We start from the raw sequence: 12199 nt of genomic DNA, 5'->3' as shown, positions 1-12199 counted from the left end.
CCGCCCGGCAGCACAGCCCCCCTGAGACCCCTGCCCCGCTCCCCGCGGAGGAAGGGGGAGAGGGCCGGAGGGTGGGGGCAGGGCCGGGCTAAGCGTTTGTCTCTGCCGTTGTCACCTTGCCTGCCTGAGATCCACCCCCCACACACACACTCTCGTCCCAAAATTGGGGAAGTCTCCAGGCGGCGATGCCGAGGGTGCTGTCAAGCTCAAAGGAGCAGGTAGCTGGCAGCGGCAACGCTCTGGGAATCTCACCTTCCGTTGCTCCGACAACTCACTTCTTACCCCCTCGCTTACAGGTAATACGATGATGATGGGAAAGGCCAGAGCTCTTCCAAGGGGAGGGAGAAACCCAGGACCTCGATGTAGCACTCTTAAATATATATACATATATATGCATATACACAAATATATATGCATATACACATGCACGTATGTATATGTGTGTACATATATAAAAAAATACAATTTTTAAGGTGACCATGATTCTAGAGTCAGAGGTTTACAATTTTTGAACACCTTGTTTTAGTGGTATCCCAATTACTTTTAAAAAGGTGTCTTAAACATATCCTTTAAAAAGTAGCTAAGGCAGATAGATACATCAAAGGGTAGGAATTTCTTCAGTAATTTGAGGTCCATTCTCTTTCTTGCAGCAAGAGCATTAGCTATATCCTTAGCCTGTATTAAAGCCTTTCTTGCTATTTCCATTCTCAACTTTTCTTTTGAGTAATGTACTTTGATACTTCTACTTACTGGATTTAAATTCTCAAGACACAGTCTACGCTTGGAAATTGGTTTGTCTTTTTGGTTTGAACCTTCAGCTTAGCTGTTTGTAAGCCCAGAGAGAATGGAAAACAGAATTCTTTTTACATTCAAAAGAAAAACAACTCTCGTGACCTGTTTTGGAAATGTCAGCACATTGACATTGCTCTGGTGAGAGCGCTAAAGCCTGGGCTGGGAATAACCTCACTGAGTTTTGGAGCATTCTTGGGAAAGCTGGGGTTTAATGAGGCCAAGCACAGCCCTTTCTCGCACACAGGCAGGGTTTCTGGAGCAATGTACTGTTTTTCCATCATGGCATGCTGTTCCCAGTCAGGGAGGCTGTACTCATTATACAGGGAGCTTGCCGACCTCTGTACTGCAGTAAATTGAAGGGCTGCAGCAGAGAAATAATTTACAGCAAACACAGAACATGGACATTATTTGAATGAATATACTCTCAGGTGGAGGGCCAAGCCAAGTCCTCACAGCACACATATGTCTTTATCTGCTGTTTAAATGCAGCCCTGTCGTGCTTCAGGCATTGTGCTCCTGGCAGCTGGGGCATTCCCCACGCTGCAGGATGGCACAGCCATCCCTCTCTGCCCCAGGACCCTGCCTGCTGTGTGGGAACAGCCTCCTGTCGACCCTCATGAATGAAATCCTGCCATGGCAGGGAGGCTGCAGTGGCACAAGACACCAGTGGTTACGCTCCCGTGTTGATTCGCCTGGCATGAAGCCGCGGTCCCCGCGTGTAGCTCGTCAGGAGGCTTTGTGCCCCAGGTACAGCCCTGCCTCAAGCCCAGACAGCTACCCTGGCGGGGGGGAGGAGGCATCTGAGCGCTTTCATTCTGCGTGTGCAGATTGCCTCGCTGGTTTGCAGGACTGTAGCGCTGCAAGAGCAACCCTGGAGGAGCTCTGAATGGCTGCAGGCACTGAAGGCGAGGAGGCTGGTGCTGTGTGATCAGTGCTTAGCAAGGCCCCTGAGACATAAGCCTCCAGCGCTCACACACTTGTTGCTGCCTGTGCTGCATAGGCAGCAACATCCATCCTCATCCTGTGCTGGCTGTGAGATGCCATTGTCATACACGAAGGGCATGATGCCCTCCCTGGGCTACCCTCCAGGCATGGGCACAGGGCAGGAGGAGGAAGGTGCTTGCAGAAAGGAGCTGTTTTTGAAAGGATGACATCTTCTCTGACAGAAGCCATGAGGTATGTGTGAGCAGCAGAAGCCCAGGGCAGAGCTCAAGGAAAATTAAGAAAAAGGTGCGACTTGGGGACCTTAAAAATAATGAGGATCATGTTAAAGAAGCCTCTGTGTTATGGTGCTCTAACTCAATAATATTTTTGTCTTGTTTCCTAAGGAAAAATATTCATGCCGTTTTGGGGGCAAAGTGCACACACCCATCAGTCTCTCTAATACTTTTGGCTGAATTCAATTGAATTTAGGCACAGAGAGCAGAGATCCCAAGCACATCAACCCTGAGGAACAAAGCATTGAGACAGAGACCATGCCTACACCCTCCCTGGAAGAAGGCTGCACCTTAAGCCCAAATCCTCTTAGACTTCAGAGGACCCACACCAGTGCTGCTCCCGGAGACCCAGCTTCCTCAGCCCTGTCACACAGGCAGTGCCTTGATCTGTCTTTGCTCAGTAAAGCAGACAACTGATGTCTTCATTCACCCCTTGCCAACTCTATTTCTCTGCCACCCACACTCCCATTTTGCTTCCCCTGCAGCATTTCCCTCTCTTCCACTCCAGGGCTCCTATGACCTCCTTTACCTTCCTCCCTTGCTTCATCTTCCTTTCTGCACACAGACCAAATTCCTGGCATTCTCCCTGTGGCCTGTCACCTAATCCCTTTGCACGCCTATTACAGCCCCAGCACCTTTCAGGACAGGAGCTGCCTTTGAAAGGTGTTTACACTGCATCCAGCCCCACGATCCCACCAGGGTGGGATAGGGCTCACAGTTAGCAGAGGGGGGGGTGCTATGAACAGACCTGGAGGAATCCAATCACCGCCACCTCTGCACCACTGATGAAGGCTTCAGCATCCGTGATGCTGTTCAACAGGACAGGTTTCTCTGTGGTGCTGGCTGTGCCTGGAGAGGAGAGGTCAGGGCTAGACAGAGGGTACACAAAGAGCAGCTCAAAAAGGCTCCTCCAACACACACAACCATCCCACCCCTCACATGTCCACCCACCCACCTGTCCTGCAAGCTCAATGTGGTTTCATGGCATGCTCTGGGTAAGGTGACCCAGCATAAGGAGGACTCCCCATGGCAGACCCATCCTTTTCCCTGAGCCAGGAGGAAAGCTCACTTACTGTGGGACGCAGAGCTGCCATCTCCAGCACACCCTGCTGGGAAGCCCCCCATGAGAAGGATGATGAAGAGGCACGGGAAGACGGAGATGCCCATGGTGCCAGCTTGCCTTCTCCTCACTATGACACCCTGTTCCAGTCCTGTTCTTGGCAAGAGACACGTCAGCTGCTGAGGGGGCCTGTAGTCACTCCCAGAACAGTGGGAAGGGAGCAGCTGGCCCAGGGCAAAGCCTTCAGCTTCTGAGATAACCACCTGGCCAGGAGAGAGCTCCTGCCTGCTGTGCAGCCACCAGCCTTGGAGAGCCTCACCAACGCTGCCACCAGCATGTCCTCACCCACAGCACTGGACATCACAGCTACCCTCCACCTGTGTGACCAGGTGTCCCAGCTGGGTAAGAACATCCCTTCATACAGGAGAAGACACAGCACTTCTCCCAGTGCTGGGTTCCAGAGAGGCTGATGGTCCCTTGTGCTCAGCCAGGGGGGCAGCCACTGGGACATGCAGCTCTTGAATTGTCTCTGGCTATAGGGAACAGCTGCCGTTGTAAGCATTAAACACAAGAAGGCCATGTTATAGCTCCCTGGGCTCATTCAGTTGCCACCCAGGAGGAGAGGCAGAGACTGTCTACCTCTGGAATCCACCCCCATCACTCACAGACTTTGGGCTTCAAAGGAGGGCTCATGAAATCCCTGAAGGAAGTAGCTTTGAAATAATCTGCCTATAGAGTTAGACTGATGTTTTGAAGGAAGAGGGTTATTTCCCTTCTGAAACATGCTCTTAAGCTTTTGTATTCTCCACATCCACCTCACTGAAAAACACACTCCAGAACAGAATGTGACACATGCAGAAAAGAAGAAAGAAACTGGTTTTATTCTTGGGACACTTAAGTCTTGTTACAGAATTTAGCTGCATTCCCCCGACTGGTTTTGCCTGCACAAGGATGGATTTTAATGGGGTAGGACACCAGACACAGACCAGGAGACCATCATGGGAGGTAAGTAACCATTGACAATGAGTCAGAGCACATGGCAAGTGTAACTCAGGGAATTTTCCAGGGACCAGTCCGCCCTGCCAGGTGATCTTGTTTCCTAGAAAAGGCACTTCTGGGACCGGAGTTGGTACAGAAGAGACAGAAGGACAAAGTACTGGGAGAGAGGGAGGGAGATGCTTCCCAATTTAACCCATTATGTATCATGATGGGGCGGTGGTGAGAACAGGCAGGTTATTTTCAGTGTATCAGAAGAAGCAGCAAAGGCCGCCTGCAGGCCTGTGCATCGACCAAAGCTGGCACAGAGCCCCGGCGCCCATGGGAAGGGCTGCCAGGACTGTGGCCAGCCGCGATGTCAGGAAGGAGCAGCGTGGTGGGCATGGCCCACCTGGAGACTGGTGCAGGAGGCAAGGGGATGGGAAGGGGGAAGGCAAACTGGGTGAACTCATTCTGTCCATTCCTTCTTGATGGACAGGTTCCATTCCCAGGTGAGATGGTCATGCTTGTCATCATCCGTGAAGAAGGACTTGTTGTGATAGGTGCCTCGAGCCAGCATACCCTTCGGAGCCTCCTCAATAGGCGTCAGGAACTCGTACTCCTCTGGCCGTGGCCCATAGCTGCCAACCATGAATGTGGCTTTGTCCACTAGGAGAAAACAATCCACAAGGGATCAGCCTCTCAGGTGGGGAATGATAAAGGAGAGAAGAAGCCATGAGCATGAGCGCAGATTGCACACAGAAAGGAGATAGTGTGGAGAGAAAGGGACAGTCCGTGTCAGCAAGGGGAACAGAATCAGTGGAAAAAGTGGGTTAGTGAAGCACAAGGACAGCTGGAAGGATAAATGGATGAATGGGCAGATGGACAGGCAACTGCCTATACCCCCTCACATGTATGTGCTGCTGGAAGGGAGTGGGTACACAGAGCATGTGGCTCAAGATCTCTCTTGATCCCCCGCTACACCTCTTTTCTGGTGAGAAGACACACTTACATGTGCTGAACAGGATGCTGGAGCCTTACAGGTGGTTGCATGCAAAAATGCACATGTGGGACGCATGTGTGCAAAACGGGGCTTTCCTCTGCCTTGTCCTGGCAGGGCAGCACTGCACAAAGAGGAGAGGCCACGGGCAAACACGGGGCTCTGCACACAGCAGGAAGCTTTGTAGAGCAGCTCTTAATCTTACCAAGTGCACCTGGAAGAGCTTTCAGGGGTTGAGCTCACCCAGGCTGAGCCACTCCACAGGGGGTGGAGGGGAGGTAAAGAGCTGGAGAGGAAATCTGTGGCAAGCACTGTCTAAGCAGTGTCTCTGGGGACGTTGCTGCTGCAGACAGTGGTGTAGCATACAGATACCAGAGCTGGCTCATATTGTGTTTGCACAGGAACAGGAAACAGTTGGCCTGGGTGATGCAGAGTGCAGGCTAATGCACTCTGCTGAGAGGTCTCAAGTCCTGCATGGTGGCGTGGGGAGGGGCTTGGGACCAGAGGAAGCTCTGCACTGGCCCAGAGCTTCAGGAACACTTCTTTGAGCAGAAGGAACACAGGGGTAGGAGGACTGGTGTGCAGGACACAAAGGGCTCTTACTCACCCTTCACCCCTGTCCGGTAGGTGTGCTGCACATATTTCAGTCCCGACACAATGTCCCTGTTTACCTGCAAGACATGACCAGACGTAAGTGTCAAGGGAAGGGTTTTGGTCCCATATCTGCTGGTTTTCTCTCTCCTTAGAGACATACCCATCTTGGCTCTCTACACCACTGCCCTCAAAGGCTCAGCACAGGACACATTGTGGGGACTCTTAACATGACTTCTCCACAGGCACTTGGAGACCTACAGCATCCTCTGTGCATCTCCTGCACTTCCCCATCCTTTCCCTGACTTTGACGCTGACTGAAGCACATCAGTCAGCTTGACAAGACAGGCTGATGAGGACAAAGAAAAGTGAAACAGGGAGTTCCCAGTTAATAGTTTCCATACTGAAAACCAGACATGGGTGACTAGAGTCATCCCTCCAGCACAAATGAGTGGGCAAGATTAGTTGAGCACTCCCAGCTGCCCTCTAAGCTCCATGGGGAGCTGGCAAGCTTTTCCTCAAGACACAACAGGAGACAGTTTTGTTCATAATCTTTCCTCAAATCTCCCATGGATAGCTTGGATGTATCCCTTGCTGCCTCCCTCCAGCATACACTGCCTCCCTGCAGCACTATTCCATCTGGAAACAGGACAGGCAGATCCTTTTAATCCCAGGGGAGAATTCACGTGGTGCCAGCTCTTACCAGCCTTGGGACTGAGGGAGTGTGTTAGAAAAACTTGTCGGGCTCCCAGCATCTCCTGTCAAAAGGGCTCAAATACAGATGGAAACATTTCACAGCACATAGGAGAGCTGGAGGCATCTCTGGGGACAAAGTCACCCCTGAGACAGCAAGGGAGCCTCAGAGAAGAAGGGAAATCTTTCCTACAGAACCCACAACACTAACACTTTCCCTTCTCCATTTCAGGAGAACTATTTTCCATCCCTTTTTGCCTTCTCTGCAGCAAATGTGTGAAGACGATAATTTCAGTGCTGTATGCCACATTGCAGTGTGGCCAAGTTTGATTTTCAGCTGGAAACAGAAGAAATGGCTGACACACTGGTTAATGGGAGACGGCGAAAAAAAAATAAGCCCATTTGGGTATATCGTGACCGAGAAGAACTTGGGTATCTTCAGTCAAATGCTACAGTATTAAATCTTGTTTATGCATACATGAAGCCCAGCAACGCAGACTGAACCAGTACTTCATGGAAAGCCATTATCTCTTCTCTTCCCTGTCCATTTCCACTTTGCTTGAATTAGATTTTCTGGTGGGTAAGAAGCCAACTCAAACTCAGCCAAAGCTACCCATCTGGTTTCTAAATCACCTGTTGTTCCCCATTGTGGGTGGATAGAAAGCAACTTCTTCCAAAGGGCGAGCAAGCCCTAGAAATTCCCTAGAAAGACCTGGTCCCTGTCGGACTGAACAACATCTGAAGCTAGGGGAGCTTTACAATGGCCCAGCTTTTGGGCAGGCATGCTGCCCATCTCTAGTTATCTGATAGACTGCCTCAGCAACTGATGAGAAGCAGCAGGAAGGAAAACAACTCACTCTGAAGTGGATCTTAACTCGGTATTCCACTCCTTCCTTTAATACGAAGGTCTCTTTCTTGAGTGCTTCAAGGTCACCTATAAGGAGAGAATCAAGCTGTTAGCTAGAGGTGTCACAGCAAGAAGAGACCACATGTGGTGGGACTAGTGTCAGAGATAGACATCCCTTTGAAGGATGGCACACCTGCAAAATGAGAACGTGGAGGTCTGCATAAGCAATTGCACTGTGAGAGCAAGTATGCTGAAACGCCTGGGTGTACATATGTGTCTGTGTCCACATCTATGAAGATACTGCCTAAACAAACACAGGTCTAGGCACATATACACAAAGATATTTATGCACAGACTCGTCATTAGGCATCTGCAGGAGCATGTGCATGCTTCACCCATGCCCAGCCCTGGCTTGGGTGAGCAGAGCATGTTTTGCAGCTCCTGCCCAGCTTGCGAGACTGCCCGGGCTCTGCAGGGCTCTGCGTGGTTTCAGTTGAACAGGAAGCCTCTCTGCTCCTCTGGGCCCAGCTTCCTCTCTCTGCAGAAAAGCCCATATAAGGTGAAGCCTGGTTCTCTCCCCATGTCCCCAGGAGCCGGAACTGCAGTATTGCTTGACTGTGAAGTTTCAAAACAGCCCATTACCCGAACGCATGCACATCCCTTCTGCTAAGAAGAGAAGGCAGGAGAAACCCAGGAGCTCCTAGAGCAGTCTATATGAAGAAAAAGACCCTCAACATTTTCCTCTGTTGCATCTCCTTTTCTTTTTCATACACGTATACCTTAAAATAAGAAACAAGGCTAAGATGCCCTCAGAGTTCCTCTAAAACCCCCTGTAGCATGTCAAGGACAAATTCCCTTTTAATCTGAAGCATGCCAGGGCCTTTGCTTGTTCCCCTTCGTGCCCAAGGACAGGGTTTGTGCCTACCTGTAAGGTCCATAGTGATCGGTCCTGGAGCAGAGTCGCATACCAGGGTGAGTCGGGTGACCACCACGTTGGGAGCTGTTGGGTCTGCAGGTAGGAAAGTCAGGGGGAAGCTGTCAGCTTGCAAAATTAAATGCAGGGGAAGGGGAACAACACCGAAGAAACGGGGCTGCTTTCCCACACAGAAACCGCACTTCATGAAACACCCACTAATGCTAGGCTTCTCTTAGCACAATAGGACCATGCATCTCCCCCTGTCCTTCAACATGGATCCCTCCAGCCTCCATCCCAATACCTAGAGGAGGTCTTTCTGCTATAGGAGACTCCCCTCTTAAGATCATTCTAAGCAGCAAAGCCCCCTTTCAGCACAGGCTGGTCCCCTCATGTTTCTAACTCCTCAGGAGTCCTCTAAGGCCCACACATCTCCCACCACAAGTCCCTTTCTGATGCCACCACTCCCTAGTAACCTTACACCTAATGCTCAGAACATCTTCCCCACTTCCTTTGCATGCATCTCTCCACCTGCTCATTCCCAGCCCTCTAGCAGAAGCAGTACATGTGCCTGGTCAAACAAGCTCCCTCTTCTTTGAGGCCACCTTGTCCCATCCCCACAGGACACTGTTGTGATGCATCTCCCTGGTCCCTTCCTATTGGCGTGCCCCAGCCTACCTACTACCACGGGTCCATCCCCCAGCAGGGACTTCTTGTACTTAGCGAGGCTTTCATCGTCCTTGTCCAACTCTTGCAGCTCCTGCAGTGTTTTCTGGGGAGGAGGTTTGTAGTTGAGTTTCCCGTCCAGCTCATCATCATCTTCCTCCACATGAGGTTCTTGAGTCTTCTCAGTCATGGTTGCTTGGTCTAGGTAACGGAGGAGGGGATAGTCAATGGGATTGCTCCAGAGGGGGATAGTGCCCTGGGGGCACTTGCTCTGGGCTCAGGGTGGCTCAGTCCCCTGGGCAGGCAGGAGCTTGCCCAGTGCCAAACACAGCGGAATCATTACAGGCAAACGGCGACGGTGATCGGCTGCAATCCCAACACTGCCGTGCTGATATTCTGACTCAAACACCATCCCCCCTGCCTCTGCTCCTCTCCTGCAAGCACCACGTGCACACACAGATCTACACCATTCTTCCCTCCCAAGGAGGAGGTGCAGGAGGGGAGGCTGAAGCTGGAGTGATTTACAGCAACTCTGCAGCGTGGCTGGTGGCCGGCAACCCTGCAATTACAAGCCACCGTACAAGGCTTCAGTGCTTACCAGCTATCTCGCACAAAGAGCCACAGCCACGCACTAGGACACAGAGAGACACGAATAAAGCCAAAGCCAGAGGTTACATTCACCCTCTCATAATGGGTTAAAAGCCACATTTCATAGAAAAGTCAAATACCTGACAGCAGCTCCCTTATATTAGCAAGATAGCTGAAGCCCTCAAGGAAATGTACCAGCTACAGTCTATCTGCCGGTGTTCCCAGTGCTCGCTGCCAGAACAGCTCACTTCAGGTACCGACCAGGTCTCAGTCCCGTTGAGGAAGGAAGCATGACGGTGACTGCATCCAGTCTGGCTGCAGAGCAGCCACACATCCCTGTGCTGCATGAGTGGGGCTTCTCAGAAAGGAGAGGCAGGACGGCTAGAACCCGCAGCCAGCATGGCTGGGACACGCGCTGCTGAACACAGGAGGGTAGTGAAGCTGCTTGGGTGGCATCCCAAATGGTAGCCAGAGTGGGGAGAGATGAACTGATGGGCAGGCAGGCAGAGGGCAGGGGATGGGGGAATACGAGACAGGCAGGAGAGGTGAGCAGTGCTGTGACAGGTCCCCCTTCGTCAGCTGCCTGCCTTTTGGAGCCAGCTGCATGTTCCTAGCCACCTTCCCACTCTTCAGAGAAAGGCTGAAGAACAGAGCTGTGCCCTGGTGCAGCGGTGGTTGTCACAAATGGCCAAGCCATTCCTTGCTGTTTGTCATCAAGGAGATTTGGTCGAGCTACACAGATCATTCAGTTCACTTTTACTTATCCTTATATTAACTTCTTTTTCAAGGCTGTCACTACTAAAAATTTCCCTTTTGCCTGAATATTTACAATTTCCCCAGCAAGCCCTTTATCCTTCTCTGTAGCTGTGGTTGAAACATTTGCCCCCTCTCCCAGAAGTTAAATTGGGAGCTAGCAGGATAGTTTTCTCATTCATTAAACCAGAAAGGAAATGAAAAAAAAATATATATATATGCAACAGTTCAGGGTGAATCAGCAAGTGGAATTAGGCAGCAATGAGTAACATGCAGACCTCCCAGCACAATTCCAGTGGAAGAAAAATCAAGGAGGGGTGTATTGGCATGTTACAAAGGGACAGAGAAGGACCGAGCTGCACAGTAACAAGACGATTCAGTCGGGCATGCTAATTGACAACAGCCCTGATGCAAGACTACTTTGCAATGGCATTTTGTGGTGAGTCAGGAACAAGTGCAGAGTGGGCAGCTGGGAAACAAAAGGGAATCCCAACTCAAATGGACAGGAAAGAAGGCCTGTCCCAGCAGCTGAATAACCTTGTCTGAGTTTGTGCCCAGCCCTAGGAGTGTGAAGGACCTACATATCATGGCAAAGGCCCTTGAGCTTGTCCTTACGAGGAAGGAAACCAGAAGCTCCTTTATGAAAGTAACAATTGCTCATGCCTCCCTGCTCTGCAGCCCCAGCACAGGCACCTTACAAAACCTCGCGATCCCCTCATTGCCATCCCACACTCAGTTTTTTCCCCAGCAAAAGAGGAGGACGTGATGAGGTGTGCCAGCCACCACCAGGTCTTGCCTTCTACTTTGGCTCCATCTGCAGATCTGAGCCATCTCCACTCTCCCGAGCTCTCTGATGATACAGGCTGCATCTGCCACCATTGCTACCACAGAGCAGAGCTGCCTGCCTGCCCCCATCCTCCACAGAGGGGTTTGAGGTTTATCACAGGAGAGGGAGAGACCCAGGCAATGGAGAGAGAGATTTCTGGCCACATGCAGAGAAAAGGCAGAGAGTCAGGGCTGGACCAGCTGGTTACTCCTCATCCCTCAGACGTTCCCTTTGCATCACACATGCTGCAGAAATTTTCCCTGCCAGCGCCTGGGGGTGGCTCACTTGAAGGGGGGGATGCTTTTAGGCTCTGAAAACCTTCCAGAATGGTGGACAGACAACCTGCTGTGCCAACAGCAAGAGCCTGTGGGGAACAGGACCAGCCACGCTGTCTGGGCTGAACAACCCCGGGCTCACATGCATCTCAAGATGGCACTGATCAAACCCCACTCCAGCATTTCTTCCCAAGCTGTGGACCTGACCCTGCCTTCCTGCCAAATTCCCAGGCAGAAGGTGACCAAGAGGAAAGCTCACATCTCGGCTGCCCCTGCCTCTGGATGCTCCAGCTCTGTGACTGGTGCTCTCTGTAAGCTGAGACATGCTGCTGGGCTCACGCAGCAGCACTTGCCCAGAGTGAGCATGTGGTGCCCAACTGTTGGGGTCCTTGGGCTCCTGTGCCGCTGCTCAGGTCAAAGGCTGGGCTGAGACGAAGACCACCCTTCAGGCCAGGAGCCTCATTAAAAATGAGAAAAACAACCCTATAAATACTCTATGTGAGGAAAAATCTGTGTGATTTGTGCACTGCCCCCATCACATTCTTCTTGTGTTCCTGCAGCCCCAACCCGCAGTCATGCACCACCTGCACCTCTGAAGGCTGGCAGCACCCACAAAGCAGCGGGGAGAGGGACACGGGCAGTGTTAGGGATCCCTGCCAGAGAGAGAGATGGCTGCAGGAGGAGAAGGAGAAACCATGCCCCGCAGAGGGGTGCAAGCATCTCTCAGCTGGGCTTTGCCTGTGCCAGGGGTGGGTGGCTGCCCCCGCACCTGCAGCAGGAGGGAGCAGGGAGTGAGGGAGGGAGAAGACAGGGTGGATGGTGGGCACCTCCTCGGCCCCCCCCATGCCACCATGGGGCACAAAGAGGGGTGTCACAGAGGCAGCATTTTATTTGCCCTCCCTCTGTACATCACTCGCTGAAACCCACCCCTGATCGAGGGCTTATCTCCAGGAAGAGGGTTCGGCAGGGAGGAAATAATTTTCCGCGATGGGGGAGAAACACA

The 12199-nt window shown here is 51.7% G+C and overlaps 1 protein-coding gene across 1 annotated transcript; it reads right to left on the bottom strand.

Moving 5' to 3' along the window:
* Window positions 1–3922: 3922 nt before the first annotated feature.
* ARHGDIB (Rho GDP dissociation inhibitor (GDI) beta) lies at window positions 3923–8951 on the bottom strand. Its single transcript, XM_010081875.1, has 5 exons — window positions 8767–8951; window positions 8101–8184; window positions 7186–7262; window positions 5652–5715; window positions 3923–4713 (listed from the first exon to the last, which is right to left on the bottom strand). Exons 1-5 carry the CDS (start codon window positions 8942–8944, stop codon window positions 4514–4516), a joined length of 603 nt encoding a protein of 200 aa, XP_010080177.1. The 5' UTR covers window positions 8945–8951; the 3' UTR covers window positions 3923–4513.
* Between the last annotated feature and the right edge of the window lie 3248 nt (window positions 8952–12199).

Source organism: Pterocles gutturalis, unplaced genomic scaffold (assembly GCF_000699245.1).
Source record: "Pterocles gutturalis isolate BGI_N339 unplaced genomic scaffold, ASM69924v1 scaffold4194, whole genome shotgun sequence".
NCBI lineage: Eukaryota > Metazoa > Chordata > Aves > Pterocliformes > Pteroclidae > Pterocles > Pterocles gutturalis.
The sequence above is the reverse complement of the archived record's forward strand: the minus strand, read 5'-3'. Positions and strand labels throughout refer to the sequence as shown.